We start from the raw sequence: 15,534 nt of genomic DNA on the forward strand, positions 1-15,534 counted from the left end.
CACAGATATAACGTATGTAATTAGAATGCAAAAATAAACAAATAAAAAAATATGAACCAGGAAGAATAAAATAAAATTCAGATAACAACAAGGTACCAAAAAAATGTATTTTGACCAAATAAAACACAAATTACATTTTGACAGACTGATCAATTCTCTGCAAAAGTAAACAACGGTTTTAGATGTAAGCAAATCTAAGTATTTTGTACTGATAAATCTTATAATTTTCTCTCTCTCTCTCTCAAATTCTTTTCATAGCTGATAACTAAATAACATGACAATGATGCAAGTTTTGCGTAATTTTTGCTAGCTGCGCTCGCCACAACGGTAGCACCGTAAAAAATATTAGATCTTTTTCAAGGTCAAGATCAAGTAAATGATTCCAGAGTGTCTTTTTGGTGCTAGAACCATTATGACGTCATAATTGATTTGACGAATCTCTTCCAGTATTTTACATCTTTAAAGGAATTCCTTAGAAAATAAAAGTTGATATTTAAGAATGACGTTTACTCAGAATGAAAAAAATTCCACTAATGATAATGAAAAACCAACTATTGTGTGTTATAGACCTAACATGGTAGTGTTATTCTTTACTTTCAAAAAATAGGTCAATGACCTACTTTTTGAGTTAATGGCCATTGAATATTTTTTGAAAATTTAAGAAAAATCCATAAAAATTTTACACTATGATTGAGATTTTCTTAATCGTGAAAATAATACAAATTGCTTAACTCTTTAACAAATGAAATACAGTTAATGAATGGTATTGACATTGAATAGATAAAAAGCATTAAGTTTTCTAGCACAATTTTTATAGACATTCTAGTCCGAATTTCCGCTATCAGTTTTCAAATTACTACCCATTTTTTATTCAATATAACAAAAAACTGAATGAAGATAATGCTGAAACATTTATAGTATTTAACTAAGTATATTGACCTTTCTCTGCCGGCATACAATTTTTATGATGTCAATGATCATATTGGGATATTGTGTCTTTTATCATTTTTAACCATTTTTCAATATTTTTATAGTGTTTACCATACGATTATCTAAACAAAAAAGCCAGATAAAACCAACAGAAAATATGCAATATTATGCTGACTAATAAATCAAATCTTAACTTTGAATATTATAGTACTACCAACAATATTTCAGCGGAAAACAAAATTTGAAAATTTAGTCCGAATTTCCTCTGTTTTGCTAAAAGTCAAACTTGGTCAGAGCCTAATTCCATAATAAGTACAAATATCGATTGTTATGTCAATATTAATTCATTTCATAAATACTTTTTGTATATAAAACAAATTTTACTCATGAAATTGAACTTTTTAACAATCCTGATTTGAGAACTCAAACCCAGAGTAAAAAACGTCCTTAAGAAATGAATTCAATATTTATTTGTTTTATACGATATAAAATGGTTTGGGGCAGTTTACTCTTTATAAACCGTGAAGTGGTTTATAAAAAAGCGTAAACTGTTTCATACCATTTTATATCGTATAATACTAATAAATATTAAATTCATTGCTTATAATTTAATTATTTTACTCTTCAGATAAAACGGTAATTTGACTTATAAAATGACGTAAAATTGTACAAAATTCCAACGTAAAGTCAGGCGTATTGATACGTTTTTGACGTTAGTCTTACTATGACGTAGGCAACATTTTTGATACAATATAAAATGAAACATAAAAATATTTTTTAGCCCATCAGAAACAGCGTTACAACTAGAATTAAATTATTTGAAAATAAAAAAAAATATTTTGATCGACATTCTATATCTAATCACGGGAAAATTAATCCCAGTACCTATATCTAATTTGTACATCATTTTAAAGAGGAAGTCAGTAGCTTTTTTAATGCCGTTTTTTTTTAAAAGAGTGTAGTATTTCTATATATGCCTATATTTCATCAAAAATGGAAAAACTCCGTGATTTGTTACTTTTAACCTTCATATTTCATAGAAAATGGTTGTTTAAAACATGATTTTTCATTGTGTTTACCAAAACTTTAAGACCCGGTACACCCTATGAATCAAAGATAGTGTTATGAAGCAACATCAAAGGAATTTATATCTTGAATTTCATAAACCTTAAGGAAAATGTATAAAATCATTTGCGGTTAATATAATCAGATATTTATTCTGATAACGATCTGTTTTTGTTAATTAATAAATCTAAAGAATGCATTACTTTTTTGATGGTTCAAAACAGAATTTATCACAAAAGGTCATAATTCCAGAATATAAAGGGGTAGGGGTGATTCCTATTATAGTATCTCTCTTAAATGCCAAAAAAGTTGTAAATTTTTAAGCTATAAAGCAGATGCTAAGGTTGATATATGAAATTTAAAAAAATATTCATTGACAATTTTTATATGCCATCACATTTTGTTCAAATTTAGAATAACAAACTTCAAAATTTGAAGTGCTGCTTTCAGTAATATTTTGATTAAATTATGATATTGGTATGTAAAAAAAGCCAATTTTGAAAATGATTTTGAAATGTTTTTCCATTCTTTAAATTGATGAATATAATTTGCAAATAAATTCCATCAAATAAAATAATTAATGCAAAATATTAATTTTTAAAAAAATAAATCATAAACCCAGAAAAGGGGGATAATTCCTATCAAAATATCTCCTTTGCAGGGTTAAAAAGCGCATTTTGAAAATAATATATGTTGTAGTAGACATCTTAATGTTATTGAGTTAAAAAAAGCAACCAAAAAAAAGTCATTGACAATGCAACGTCCTGTTCCGCATTAAACAATAAAATGCTTTCTTGGGCGAATCATGCTGTAAATAAAGAATGCGACATTGCAGAAAAAAATACAATATGCAATTTTTCTCTGCAATTAATCGTACATCAGTACGTTAGATAAAAGAATTCTATGGGAATTCAAGCGCGGATCCGAAAAATTTATCCGGGGGGGGGGGGGGGGAGGGAGTCCGAGGGATATTCCGAAAGAGGTCTTTTTTAGCATACGGTCAACTGTTGTGCGCTTATGTTTATTTTGAAGGATATGAAAATTCTTACGATATTTTCAAACCTGAGTCATATACTAAGCATGTACATATACCAAATGAAAGCTAACAGCAATGGTTTGTATTAATAATGTTTGATGTTCTGGAAAAAAATTAAATTGCGTTATACATGTTTTACAGATTTACATTTTTTGAAAATTCTTAACCTTTTTGCAATTATTTGATGGATCTTTGCTGGGGTTTTTTCTTGGACATTTTCGAGGTGAGTAAGCATTTCACATTCATTAAGATATTATTTATACATGAAGGCCTACAAATCTAAAATTAAATCTTCTGAATTCTCGCTTCCCAAAGCGGTAGCGGATTCAGAACATCTAGTTTTAACTAGATTGTCGGCCTACTAATTCATATCTGAACATCATTAAACAAAGGCTTTTGATATAAACGTTAATTTTCTTGTAAATTTGATGCACATCATGGCATTTTAATGGGATTAAAGTGTTGCAATAGTAAAATCCGAGCTTGAATGTATCAAAATGCATGTGTATCTTTAAACATTTCGCGGGGAGGGTGGCTCCGAGGGATATTTATGTTTGCCGGGGGAGGGGAAATCAGAGGCATATTTTGGGAAATTTTATTCTGTAAATTTAAGAGATTTGACACCTGGAACCCCCCCCCCCCCCCTTCCCAATTTAGATCCTCGCATGCATTCTATTCGTCTGGTAAAAAATCGAAAAACAATCAAGATTCACATAAGAGTGTCACAGGCGTATAATATAATATAGATAATTTTTCTTGATGTTTACGCGATGTGGCTGTCCTCGATAAAAAGGTTACCATACAGTGGGCCGACCTTCGATATAGTTTACCGTACAGTGGGTCACTAGGAAATTCCTGTGCGAATTAACTTCGAATTTTAGTGTGTTTAAGCTGAGTATAGATATTAAGGGAGATCAGTCACATGGGTGAGAGTCGACGAAAATCTGTGTACTTGTTCAACGATAGGAGGTCAGTTACTGCGGTACAGTGAATACAATGACCGCAGTTAGAATAGGGGCGGATCCCATCGAGGCGTTAGTGGATGAAAAAGTTTGGATTACGGTGGATGGTCTGTCCCCCAATGAACCGGTCACGATCAAAGCCTCCCTGGAAGAGGATAACAAGAAGTTCAGTTCCTATGGGTGCTTCACCTCTACGGAGAGAGGACGAGTGGACCCGGGCACCCAGCCCTCGCTACAAGGCACCTACACAGGTAAGATCTCAATGTTTTATTGTTATTTTTTCGAAAGGTGGGAAAGCAAAATACGTGACTGTATACATATCACTATAAAGAAAACATGATGCCAATGGACTGTAAGGATCACCGGCCTAGGTACATTATGTATATTAGTAATCAGCCATTTGACTGACATGCTATCGCTAAGCTATATGTATAAGAAAATACCTGCATATTTTGATAAATTATTTAATTATTGACTGCATGTGTACAACTATTTAAGGCGTGGATTCCATGGGTCTCCTTTGGAGTATGGACCAGGAACCTTGTCATGAATGGCACATCAGATTTCAGAAAAGAGACGTGACTACCCCCGTTGTAGTCAACATTAAAGTGTTTAAAGGTCACATCACTTGGGATAATCTGTTTGATCCGCACCTGAAACCTTTGGCGGAATCCCAGATCTACAGACGGTATATGGCCAAGAGTGTTCGAAGAGCGAAAGTGAGGCATGGAAATATAAGGGGTGTTCTATTTACTCCACCTGGTAAGACAGTCAGCTTCAGTCTTATTAAAACAAAAAACCAGACAAGTACTTGCAACGCTTTATTTTGATAAATGATAATCAATATATTGATACATGATTAATAGTATGTTTTATTTTCATGCCAAGTGTTTGTAAAATTATTGTGTTTGGTTTTTTTGTTTTGTTAATGAATAAAAGAAATATCTTAAGAGAAAAATGAATGGCTAAGTCTGTATCACATCCCATATCAACCATAGGCTCAAAGATGGGATATGGGATACATTTTTTTTTCCATTTAAATTATATTACCGGTATTTTCTATGTGCATGTATACTTCCCTTTTTCTTATCACTTTCCTATCGATAATTTTGCTTCAATAATGATTCTAATGGCGCTTTATTTGTGACAGGTCCAGGTCCATTCCCTGGGGTCATTGACATGTATGGGGGTGGTGGAGGACTATTCGAACACCGTGCCGCTCTCCTTGCCTCCAGGGGCTTCTGTGTGCTGGCTCTGGCCTTCTTTCTTTACGAAGATCTAACCACAGTATATACAGACATCACAGCAGATTATTTCATAGTAAGAGGAATTCCATGATATATTTACTTTAAGTAGCAAACCGCGATTTACACGTAATTGATCCTCTCCCATACAAGAAAACGAGGCTAACTACGGACCGGAGTTTGAGATGATAGTGACAAGGGTCTGTATGGAAATTGACAACAGATCTGTAATTCTACGGGATAGTGCCTTTTTAATGAAAGAAACTTGCAATTTACGGCGCATATAAACTTGCGCATGTTTTAAACAGAGTTACCTTTCCTAACACATACTGTGCAAGTAAAATTCTGTGACATTTTACAACAGATATCACCAGCCCGTGCTGGTGATATCTGTTTGTGCCTGCACCCCCCCCCCCCCCCCAAGACCAAATATTATCGAATAACCAATGGGGTTTACTCCCAAATTTATACAATAATCTTTGAAATCTGTTACAAATTATATCCAAATGAATAAACTAAAAAAATGTACCAAAAACATTTTCCTAAAATATATAAAAATATGCTTTATTGGTGTACATGTAAATTAGGATGAAAAATATGGTTTACAAAGAAGTGCAATTTCCAATGACTGAAAAAAAGAAACTACCAAAAACATTTTCTAAATATAACCCCTTCACCTCTTCACATAAGTAGTGCATAGAAGGAAAAAGTATCTCAAGCATATGACATATGGAAGCTATCGTAGAAATGATGCGCTGATAGTAATTATAAAACCGGACAGATTAAACACGCAGCTACATGTGTTCATCCTTTCTTTCAAAGATTTTTTCTATGAAAAAGCAGGGTTTCTAAGAGTATGGTCGTGAAAATGGATGAGTTTGTTTTCATAAGCAAATCAGCTTGATTATCTTTTTTTTAAATTTATTGTACTGTTTAAATCAGGGCTTAGTTTTGCTATAAAAATGTGCTTTATTCGTGTATACTATGATGAAAAATGTGGTTTACAAAGAAGTGCAATTCCCAATGACTAGTGTTTTCGATAAAGTAACGTTTAATGTTTGATTCAAGGAATATGGAATCATTCTTTGAGTATCATGAGGTGATACTTTTTGGCCGGGGCATTGTCAAATCTAATAAATACAATTTGATAACGCCCGACTGACTTTACAACCTCATAATATTCAAAGATTGATTTCTCATTACTCATATTATTATAAATTTTAGCAATTATATGATACACCATTAAATACTAAAATGTTCACATATTTATGTGATTTTCATTTCTTTTAAATATGCAAACCCCGTTTACAATACGTCATTTGAATTTATTGGACTGTATTTTAGATGATGGAGTTGTATCGTTATCACAGACAAATACACTAAAATGTAAATTTCTAGGAGGCTTCGAAATGGTTCAGTGGTCTTCCCCGGGTACTATCTACAGGTATTGGTGTGATAGGACTGTCCAAGGGTGGAGTGTACGCTCTAGAAATGGCCCGGCATTCGTCCACGGTATGTTGGCAGTAAACAATGCAGGAAAACGTATATACATGTATACATTCAAATTCACAGAAATGAGCTTAACATAGTTTTACAATCGGTAAACTATGTTTATAGGTTGTTAACTGTAGTTTACGGACAGAAAACTGAAAAGATAACAATGCTTCTGTAAACGCGATCATTTATATTGCTACATGTAGATACATTGTTCAAAACAACTTTTTACTATTATAAAGCATAGCTTATCTGATAAATATAGTTTCACGATTGTGAGATTATGATTTAACAACTCTTAAACTATAGTTAACGAATAAAAATTATAGATTAGAGATGTAAATCTCTTTTTATTAGCAAAATCTATTGTTCACTTTATTTACAGACAAACTTTGATTTGCATTCGTAAATTATAGTTTAAAACCGTTAGATGTGGTTTTACAGTGAAAACTATAGTTAACAAACCTTCTTTATCATCCGTTAAAGCTGACATGAATTCATAAATGCATTTGGTTGCCATATTAGTTTCGATCGCTCCTCTACTGCCACTTGAGTATATATACCGGTTGGGAAAGTTACGGCCGGTTGCTTTCCGATCGAGGCATTTAGGTTGCACGGACTTCTAAATGCATGGACTACAAATTGTAGTAAAATGTTTGTATTAAAGAACAAAGGAAACAGCAATCAATAAAACACAAAATATATTTATTCGTAGATAGGATTTCCAAGGTACCCGTATACTTTTGCACAGATAGTACTGTATTACCAGTATTTCGCATGCACATCGAACACGTGTGTCGTTCAACCAGAGTGCATAGCGGCTGCATTTGAAAAACCCGGCTGCACTACATCCAACACAGTAGCTAAATGATAATAAATCCAAGAAAGTAACAACCCAGCATCGTTTCTATCGGTTTCTACAAAAACGTTCCGTTTCTAAAATCCATGCGACATTGCTCCATCTGCCACAGTGGGTGGTTTGCGCATGTGCGATGTTATAACATGCACAGAAAAACGGTCTACAATTATCGAGGATTTTTGAGGTATATGTGCCTGGATTTCAGTCTGTCTTCTTTTGTCGTTCATTGGATATTCCTTGCCAGTGCAGTGGTTGTCATAGCATTTTTGTTCAAAACGCGTTTTGGCACGTCTTTTCGTCCGTGGTAACGTGTTTGGGTGTATGAAATACCTGAATGCGGCGAAGCATGAATGTGCTCTCGGCCTTATATAGGGGGTGTGAAACAATGAGCAAAACAATAGAAATCGACAACTAATATGGCGGTTGTTGGAGATTAAAGGGAAATAATGCGTATTTATGAATTCATGTCAGCTTTAAACTATAGTTAAAGCCTTAAGCCTCACTATACCTACACTTACACTTTTTAACGTAGCTCGCGGGTTTGCTGACGTCACAATAGGAATCGACGTAAAGAGTTGACCGTCATAGTAAACTCATGCATGTTTTTTTTAAAATGACAAATGAGATATTTAGAAGCTTAAAAGGAAATATTTCAAATAGCTTAAATGCAGTTTATTACTGTTTATACAAACATTTATAATGTCAAGTGCTGAAAATTTAAAGATGTCACATACATTGTCACATTTTGTTCTATAAAGTAAGTGTGTGCGTTGGAACTCTTCCATTTAAAATCATGTTTTAGAATAGACAAGTAAATTAATTGAACCGTATGCATTAAAATCGGGGTTTTTTTTTTACAATTATGACTTCCGTATTTTTAACTACCTATCAATTTTTTTTAAAAATTCTGTTGGCTTATACGATTACAAACTTATTATGTCAGTAGTTGCCTGGCATTTTTGTTTTGGCATTGATTGACTCAGAATTTCATAAAAACAATAGCAATTTTCTGTATCTTTACAGCCTTACATTAATTGCATTTGTGCATTTGATAATATTCACAATAATGTCTAATTAGTATTTACAAGTTCTAAAATGTGTTAATCAGCTAGTCTTGTCAATAAATGCATTTCAATTTTTGGGTTCTCAGGCGTAAGGAAATGATGACGTCGGGCTAACGTCGTAATGAAAATAATAAGGTTTTGAGAAATCTTTTAAATCTTCAAAGTTGTTTTGCAAAAAATTGGCCGAGAACACATACTGATTATTTTTTATGAATCGATTCATAATTATCCCCTCTGTTATTGTGTTGAGTATAATTCATTTCGTCTGAATCGTTTAAAAGTTTGGAGTATGGTTTTGTTATGCGTTTCTCGAGTAAGATGTGCATTTTACTATATATTTCATTGAAATGGCGTTGCTTGATTTTATCAAGGACACTGTATTTGAAACACGATAACATTATTACCGCGCAGACGAATCTCAAATAAATTTTAGAAATAAAACTCTGAAATCTATGGATCACGTGGACAAATTTTCAAGGTAGGTTTTCTCACAAGCAGGTAAAACCGTGAGCTACCTTAAGACACTACGTCAAAAGATGGAGATTTAAATTGTTAAACTGTTTATATCGTTCGTTTGGATTGTATATCGTCGTAGCTCATTGGTTAAAATATTGGGCTTCTGAATCGCAGATCACGAGTTCGAATCCGACAGGAGCTTTTGTTCATGTTAACAGAATTAAATTTTTGAAATTGTAATTTTTCATCCAAAATCTCACAATTTTTTGCCTATTAGACTTAGATACTTCTTATCCATCATGCTTTCTATCATAATCAAGTAATTTTCTGCTGATTTTAGAAAATATTGCACGTTGTAGTGAGCCACCTTCATCTATATTTCACGTCTGTTAACCATAGGTAACGCTATCATCTATGTGCGACCCAGGAAAATGCACGTCGGATCCGTTATATAAGATTTATTAAAAACTCCGCAAAGTTATGACAACATTCCTCAAAGTTGAGAGTCGATGGTACGAGCGTCTTGACCGTCGCTCTATAACTGCCGAATAATTGAACATGGCCAACAATTACATAGAGAGATCAAAACAACGTTTTACCAATAAGAAATAATAGGTTATAGTAAATATAAAAAGTTACGTCGACTAATGGATTACTAAGATAAAGTCAATAATCCAGAGTATCTAGATCAAAGTCACTCAACGTCAGTGACAGGGAAATGGTGTCATGTCCAAGCTCTCTCTCTCTCTCTCTCTCTCTCTCTCACGTAACAAAATGTTTATCATTTGTATATGCATGTGCATAGACTTGTTGTCAAGGACGTAAGTCTGGCCTTAACTTAGTCCGACACTAGTATTTACGACCAAGCGTATGCCTCTTAGCGAAACGCACTTTACGCCGAACTAAATTTTGGCGCCCTATTGACTAACTTAAGTTTCGTCGTACCTTATGCCTTTTAGTGAAACGTGCTCCAGATCTTCATTTTATAATAGTACAATTGAATTAAGTTGAAATTCAGGAAATTATGTGACAATTGATGTGGTAAATGTATATTGTTTTCTGATTTATTTAGGTAAAAGCAGTAGTGCTTATAAACGCTGTTTCATTTTACAGTGATGTACCTCTCAAATTCAGCAAAGGGGACATTCCATGCACAGAGTATGTCTGTTTTGATATTTTGTCAAATGTTTTTAAAGTATATCGGTATATAATTTTTTTTTAATGCAATTAGTAAACACTATGCAATCTTGCAGTTCTAATATAAAGTTTTTTTCTTTTAGATTTCATTTTAACCAAAAACGGACTAGATTTTAGTCAAGCTCAACAGCCAAGTGACGATTTCTTTATAAAGGTAATGATGACCAGGGGCAATCAGGGCATTTGATTACGTCACGTAGCACCTTTTTCATTTTTAGAATTCATATGCGACAAGCCATGTCTTTGAAAAATATCCAGTAGAATACAAATAAAACTTACGAGAATTATGTAAAGCTATAAAGTTAATGGCCATTTATAAAATGTATTGATCTCCTTTAGAAGAATAGCTATATATATATATATATATATATATATATATATATATATATATATATATATATATATATATATATATATATATATATATATATATATATATATATATATATATACTAGGAAAAACCCCAATCTAAAAGGTAAAATATATGGATTTTTTTAGATAATAATTCATATTTGAAGGGTGATGTGCGGCCATCTTTTAATTTTAGGATAAGAATGTAAACTTTTCTTGAACTGGCTTGCTTCTGCCCCAAACTGACAAAAACTGTTGCCAAAAGATATAAGAGCAATGAATACGAGAATTTACATGTTGTTTTGTATGCAAATTATGCATACAAGAACAGGACGATGCCTTTTGTATCACTTAAAACACCTGTCGAACTGCACAGCTACAGACTTATTTTGAAGATTTGCAAATCTGAAAAATATGAAGGGGGTTCATTGGTGTCCTCTCTACAACTATTTGTTGAGAAAAAGGTTGTAATTTGCACATTAATGTAGAAACTTTGCCTCAAAGTAGGGTTCTCTATTTTTAACAGTCGCTATGAGATCTATTTTTGGAACAAGAAAATTTCAGGCTATACTTAGAACTCCCGTGTCAATGGAGGCACATTGACGTTATATTTTCATCGATAAAAATAAATGTCAATTCAAAACCATCTGGACTAAATGTGACAGATATCTCTATACCAGTTCCTGTTGTTTTGTTTCAGTTCCATGAGTATAAATTGAGTTTAATTCTTTTTAGGGTTCAAACAATTAATTGCCTTCCCAAAAAAATATACATATATTTTCAATGAAAATATAACTGTAATGTACCTCCATAGACACATACAAAAATACATCGTGCAAATTGATGGTTTTTTAAGACTCATTTTAAGAATAGGGTTCCTTCTTTTGAGACAAAGTAACAACTTAATTAAGCAACCTTTGACCTTTTTCTCAACACATGCTTGTAGAGAGGGCACTAATGACCCCCTTTTATATTTTTAAATCTTAAATTCAAGCCTGTGGCTGTGCAGTTCACGGTGATTTAAAAATGAATTGTTCTGTCAGTGTATGCGTAATTTGCAAACAAAACAACATGTTGAACGTCCTATTTATTGCTTTTGTATCTTTGACAACAGTTTTAGCAAGTTTTTGGACAGAAACAAGCCAGTTCAAGAAATGTTTACCTTTTTCTTCTCAAATGTAAAAAAATGGCCGCACATCCCCCTAAACAAATCTTATCCTAAATTTTAGGTAGATCTGATGGTTAGTTTGTCGACCATCCAATCTCTTAAATATGAAACTGAATTACATATACTTGTTTCAGGCTTGGGAGAGTAATGCGTCCGTTTTGTGTATTGTGGGAGAAGATGATCACTGCATTAATCCTCAGTTAACATATCGGTTCCTCAATCTTGTACCCAAAGAACACAAGCACCGGTTCCATGTTATAAAATATCCTGGGGCAGGGCACCTGATCGAACCACCATTTGCTCCTCATTGTATAGCATCATTTCATAAACATTTGGGTAAGAAAAAAAACATGTTTAAGTTAGTAATTAGTTGACTTTATCAAAAAAATTATTTTGGAACTTCATTAAGACGTATTTGGAAATATTACATTCCAATTCATTTATGAGTGAAACGTTTTTATTTCACTTTAACATGACAAAAGAAACAACCGGTATGAATACCATCTCAGTCTAGCCTAATGTATTTCAGGGTGTATTTTTGATTGGGGTGGAGAAACTTAACACCATAGTTACGCTCAAGAAGATTCTTGGAGGCGGATCTTGCAGTTTTTTACAACTCATCTTGTGTTTAATAACTTTGTACCGGAGAAATGTAAACTCTAGCAATCTCATACACCCTCTTTATGTGACCTTTGAAAACGTTGGGTGCAGGAGGACATTCAGTGATTGTGTTTAGAGGAATCTTTAAACATCTTTTTTTTACCTCAAACAAAGTCTTGGAGGCGGCTAAAAGATACTCATGTTCAGTTTTGTTATCCCCTATACCGAACATGTGCTCTCTTGTACTCACAGATCAAAAAGATAAAAACTTTGATTATACAAGATTGTCAAAAGTGTTGAGAATTTGTTTCAGATTTGGAACAATTCTGATAAATTTAATTTAATCATTGTAAAACACGTATAACTCTCTGTTATGTACAAGGACAGTGTGTTTTGAATGATCCCGTAGACATCGAGGGGAAATATTAAAACAGTGGCTACACATCCCGTTCTATTCATATCGGAGAATCGAAGTAAAATTTGATCCCTTTAGCAGCAATATTATTTTAAGAAACGTAAAATTAATATGTTTAATAGGAACATTCTAATTTTGACTAAAAGCGAAGTGTAGTGTAATCTTATAGAATTCCCAGTGCCACAGTCAGTTAACCTTGTAATTAGTGTGCTTGTAGAATGGTGAACGACCCCTAGAAACGTGTAGTTAATTAAGGCCTAGGGTCACACTGTTTTCTAAGTCATTAAGCAAATTAACATGAAAGAGAGAGTTAAAAAAAACCACACATCACAGGAACTGTACTTCATATGCATTGCACTAAACTAATATCTAATCTGGTAAAAAGAATGCAAGAGGTATAATTTTCTGATTTATAAATGCTACACTTGAAGCAAAATACAGATAAAATACATGAGTTTGTGTGTGTTCTTCCATATGAAATCCATATTGTACTCCAACGTACAACCTCCCCCCCCCACCCCCACATACACACAAATTAATTTTCTCTACCAACCGTATCAGTGAAACCTGGGTATTGTTCTATAACAAATCTAATATTGTGTAATGGTAGAGAAATTGACATTCATTGCTAGTGGCAGCAATGTCATCTGAATCATTTGAGCCTTTATCAGCAAAAGAGTCTGAGATCTACAAACCATCGTGCCGAGATGGAGCAGCAGGGGGTTGAAAAATCACACCTGTTATGGCCTCGCTTACCTTGATGCATCAAAGTTATACAGCACAAATAAATAGAGGAAATATTTGTTGTCTGAGTTGTCTGAATTAAATATACAATTGATTTGTTCACTGTAGCGACCCTCGTGCTTTTTTACCTCTTTTTAAAATAATAGATGATCCCATTCCAACACATACTGGAAAACGCTACCACACCAACACCAACTGGTTTATCGCAGGCTCAGGAGACAGGAACTAATGACTGCTTCTATCGTTACTTGCAGTGACTCTATTGGTTGCTGCTACTTGCTTTGTATATTGTGCAACGAAGGAGAGGTATAATTTTTAAGTTTCTAAATCACATATACTAGTATTATGATGCAGTTTGAAAATGACAAAAATACACCAACTAATGTATGCAAAAATGCTAAATTTATCTTTTGCAACCATTATTCTTTTGAATAATCAGTTCATCATCTAGGGGTACGTTATATTCAGGAAATAGAGAAAATGATCATGATTTTGCTAAAATGTGTACTTCGAAATGGTAGGATTTTTCTCAGCAGATAAGTTTCCGGTGGTGTGCGTTTGGAAGTGGGTGATGATGGATTCAACGTTTCTTTAGATTGCATAGTTCTCTTTTAAATAATCTATTGTGTTCAATTAAACAACAATTCAAGTAAAGCTGGAAAAAAAGAAGGGATGGGATAGTCTTTATGCTACTAACATTTTTCTACCTCAAGACAATCGGTTGATAAATTGATATTAAGTTAGTATATACGAGGACTGTCGAAAAGAGATGTCATAGACGCAATAATGGCAATTATGAAAAATGGAATATTTTGATTTAGATCTGAAAATTTCCGGGATAAAGATTGTCCTTGTGTTAAAATGACACGAACGTTTTGTTAATTTATTAAGGAATAAATAATCATTTAGTATATTATGAGATGTTATTATGATTGAGGCGTGATCAAATCTATAAAAGCCTGAAGTACTTTATGATAGATTTGATTACGTTTCGGCCGTAATGGTCAACTCGAATATTAAAAAACTGATTCCTTATTACTATTATTAATATGAATTTTAACAGTTGTACGATTAGATATAAAGGTGATATTTGACACCTCCATGTTGTGGCGTATTATTTATCGAAATAAAAAGTAAAATCAAGGATAATTTTATGAACTACAGAAGACGAATAGGGCCACATAAAAATATGATTATCTTGTAATTACGAGAAAAGATCTCGTTATTACGAGTTGATTATCTTATCTCGTAATTACGAGAAAAGATCTCGTAAATACGAGTTAATTATCTCGTAATTACTAGTTAATTATTTCGTAATTACGAGAAAAGATGTCGTTACAACGAGTTAATTATCTCGTTATTACGAGTTTCATTTCTCTTAATTACGAGGAAAGATCTCGTTATTACGAGTTAATTATCTCGTTATTACGAGAAGAGATCTCGTTATTAAGAAGGAAAGTGAAAGGTGCAAAAGTCAAATTGATTTACACCCGGAACTTCCCTACATCGACGAAGACGTGGATGAAAATGATAACAATGAGTTGGAGTCTTGTGTTGACGATCCCTTAAACGATATCATCGACACGAAGAAGCGGTATTAATGTATTAGCAGTTTTACAGTAAGATTATTTATTGGTAAAAATAGAGGCAGCTGAAACCTCTAGGACAAAAGGAAATAAAATCACTGGAATTTAATGGACATCCCTATTATTTAATGTTTAATTTTTACGGATAGAGCTTTGTTTTTTCCATTTTGACGCTTTTTGGGTTTTATGTTTTATCTTAAATTTAGTTATGACGAGAAATAAACATTTATACACATGTTCCAAGTTTTGATCAAATAATCAGATTTTAAGCAGTTGGTTGTGTTGATATTCAGTGGGAGAACGCAGCGTTAGAAGTCTAAATGAAACTAACATTACAACAAGATAGAATAATCATGTTTGAA

At 33.0% G+C, this 15,534-nt stretch overlaps 1 protein-coding gene and 1 long non-coding RNA gene across 2 annotated transcripts; both read left to right on the forward strand.

Annotated features, from left to right (window-relative positions):
- The first annotated feature begins 3,933 nt into the window (after positions 1–3,933).
- Positions 3,934–10,268, forward strand: LOC105348879 (acyl-coenzyme A thioesterase 1). The gene is made up of 5 exons (XM_066088971.1): positions 3,934–4,244; positions 4,492–4,755; positions 5,144–5,313; positions 6,636–6,749; positions 10,224–10,268. The coding sequence occupies exons 1-5, from the start codon at positions 4,028–4,030 to the stop codon at positions 10,224–10,226; spliced, it is 768 nt and encodes a 255-aa protein (XP_065945043.1). The 5' UTR covers positions 3,934–4,027; the 3' UTR covers positions 10,227–10,268.
- A 132-nt stretch (positions 10,269–10,400) lies between these two features.
- Positions 10,401–13,345, forward strand: LOC136276591 (uncharacterized). Its single transcript, XR_010715112.1, has 3 exons — positions 10,401–10,461; positions 11,962–12,163; positions 12,357–13,345. It is a non-coding gene; the product is annotated as an uncharacterized lncRNA (long non-coding RNA).
- The last annotated feature ends 2,189 nt before the right edge of the window (positions 13,346–15,534 follow it).

This window comes from Magallana gigas, chromosome 6, assembly GCF_963853765.1.
Source record: "Magallana gigas chromosome 6, xbMagGiga1.1, whole genome shotgun sequence".
Classification (NCBI taxonomy): Eukaryota; Metazoa; Mollusca; class Bivalvia; order Ostreida; family Ostreidae; genus Magallana; species Magallana gigas.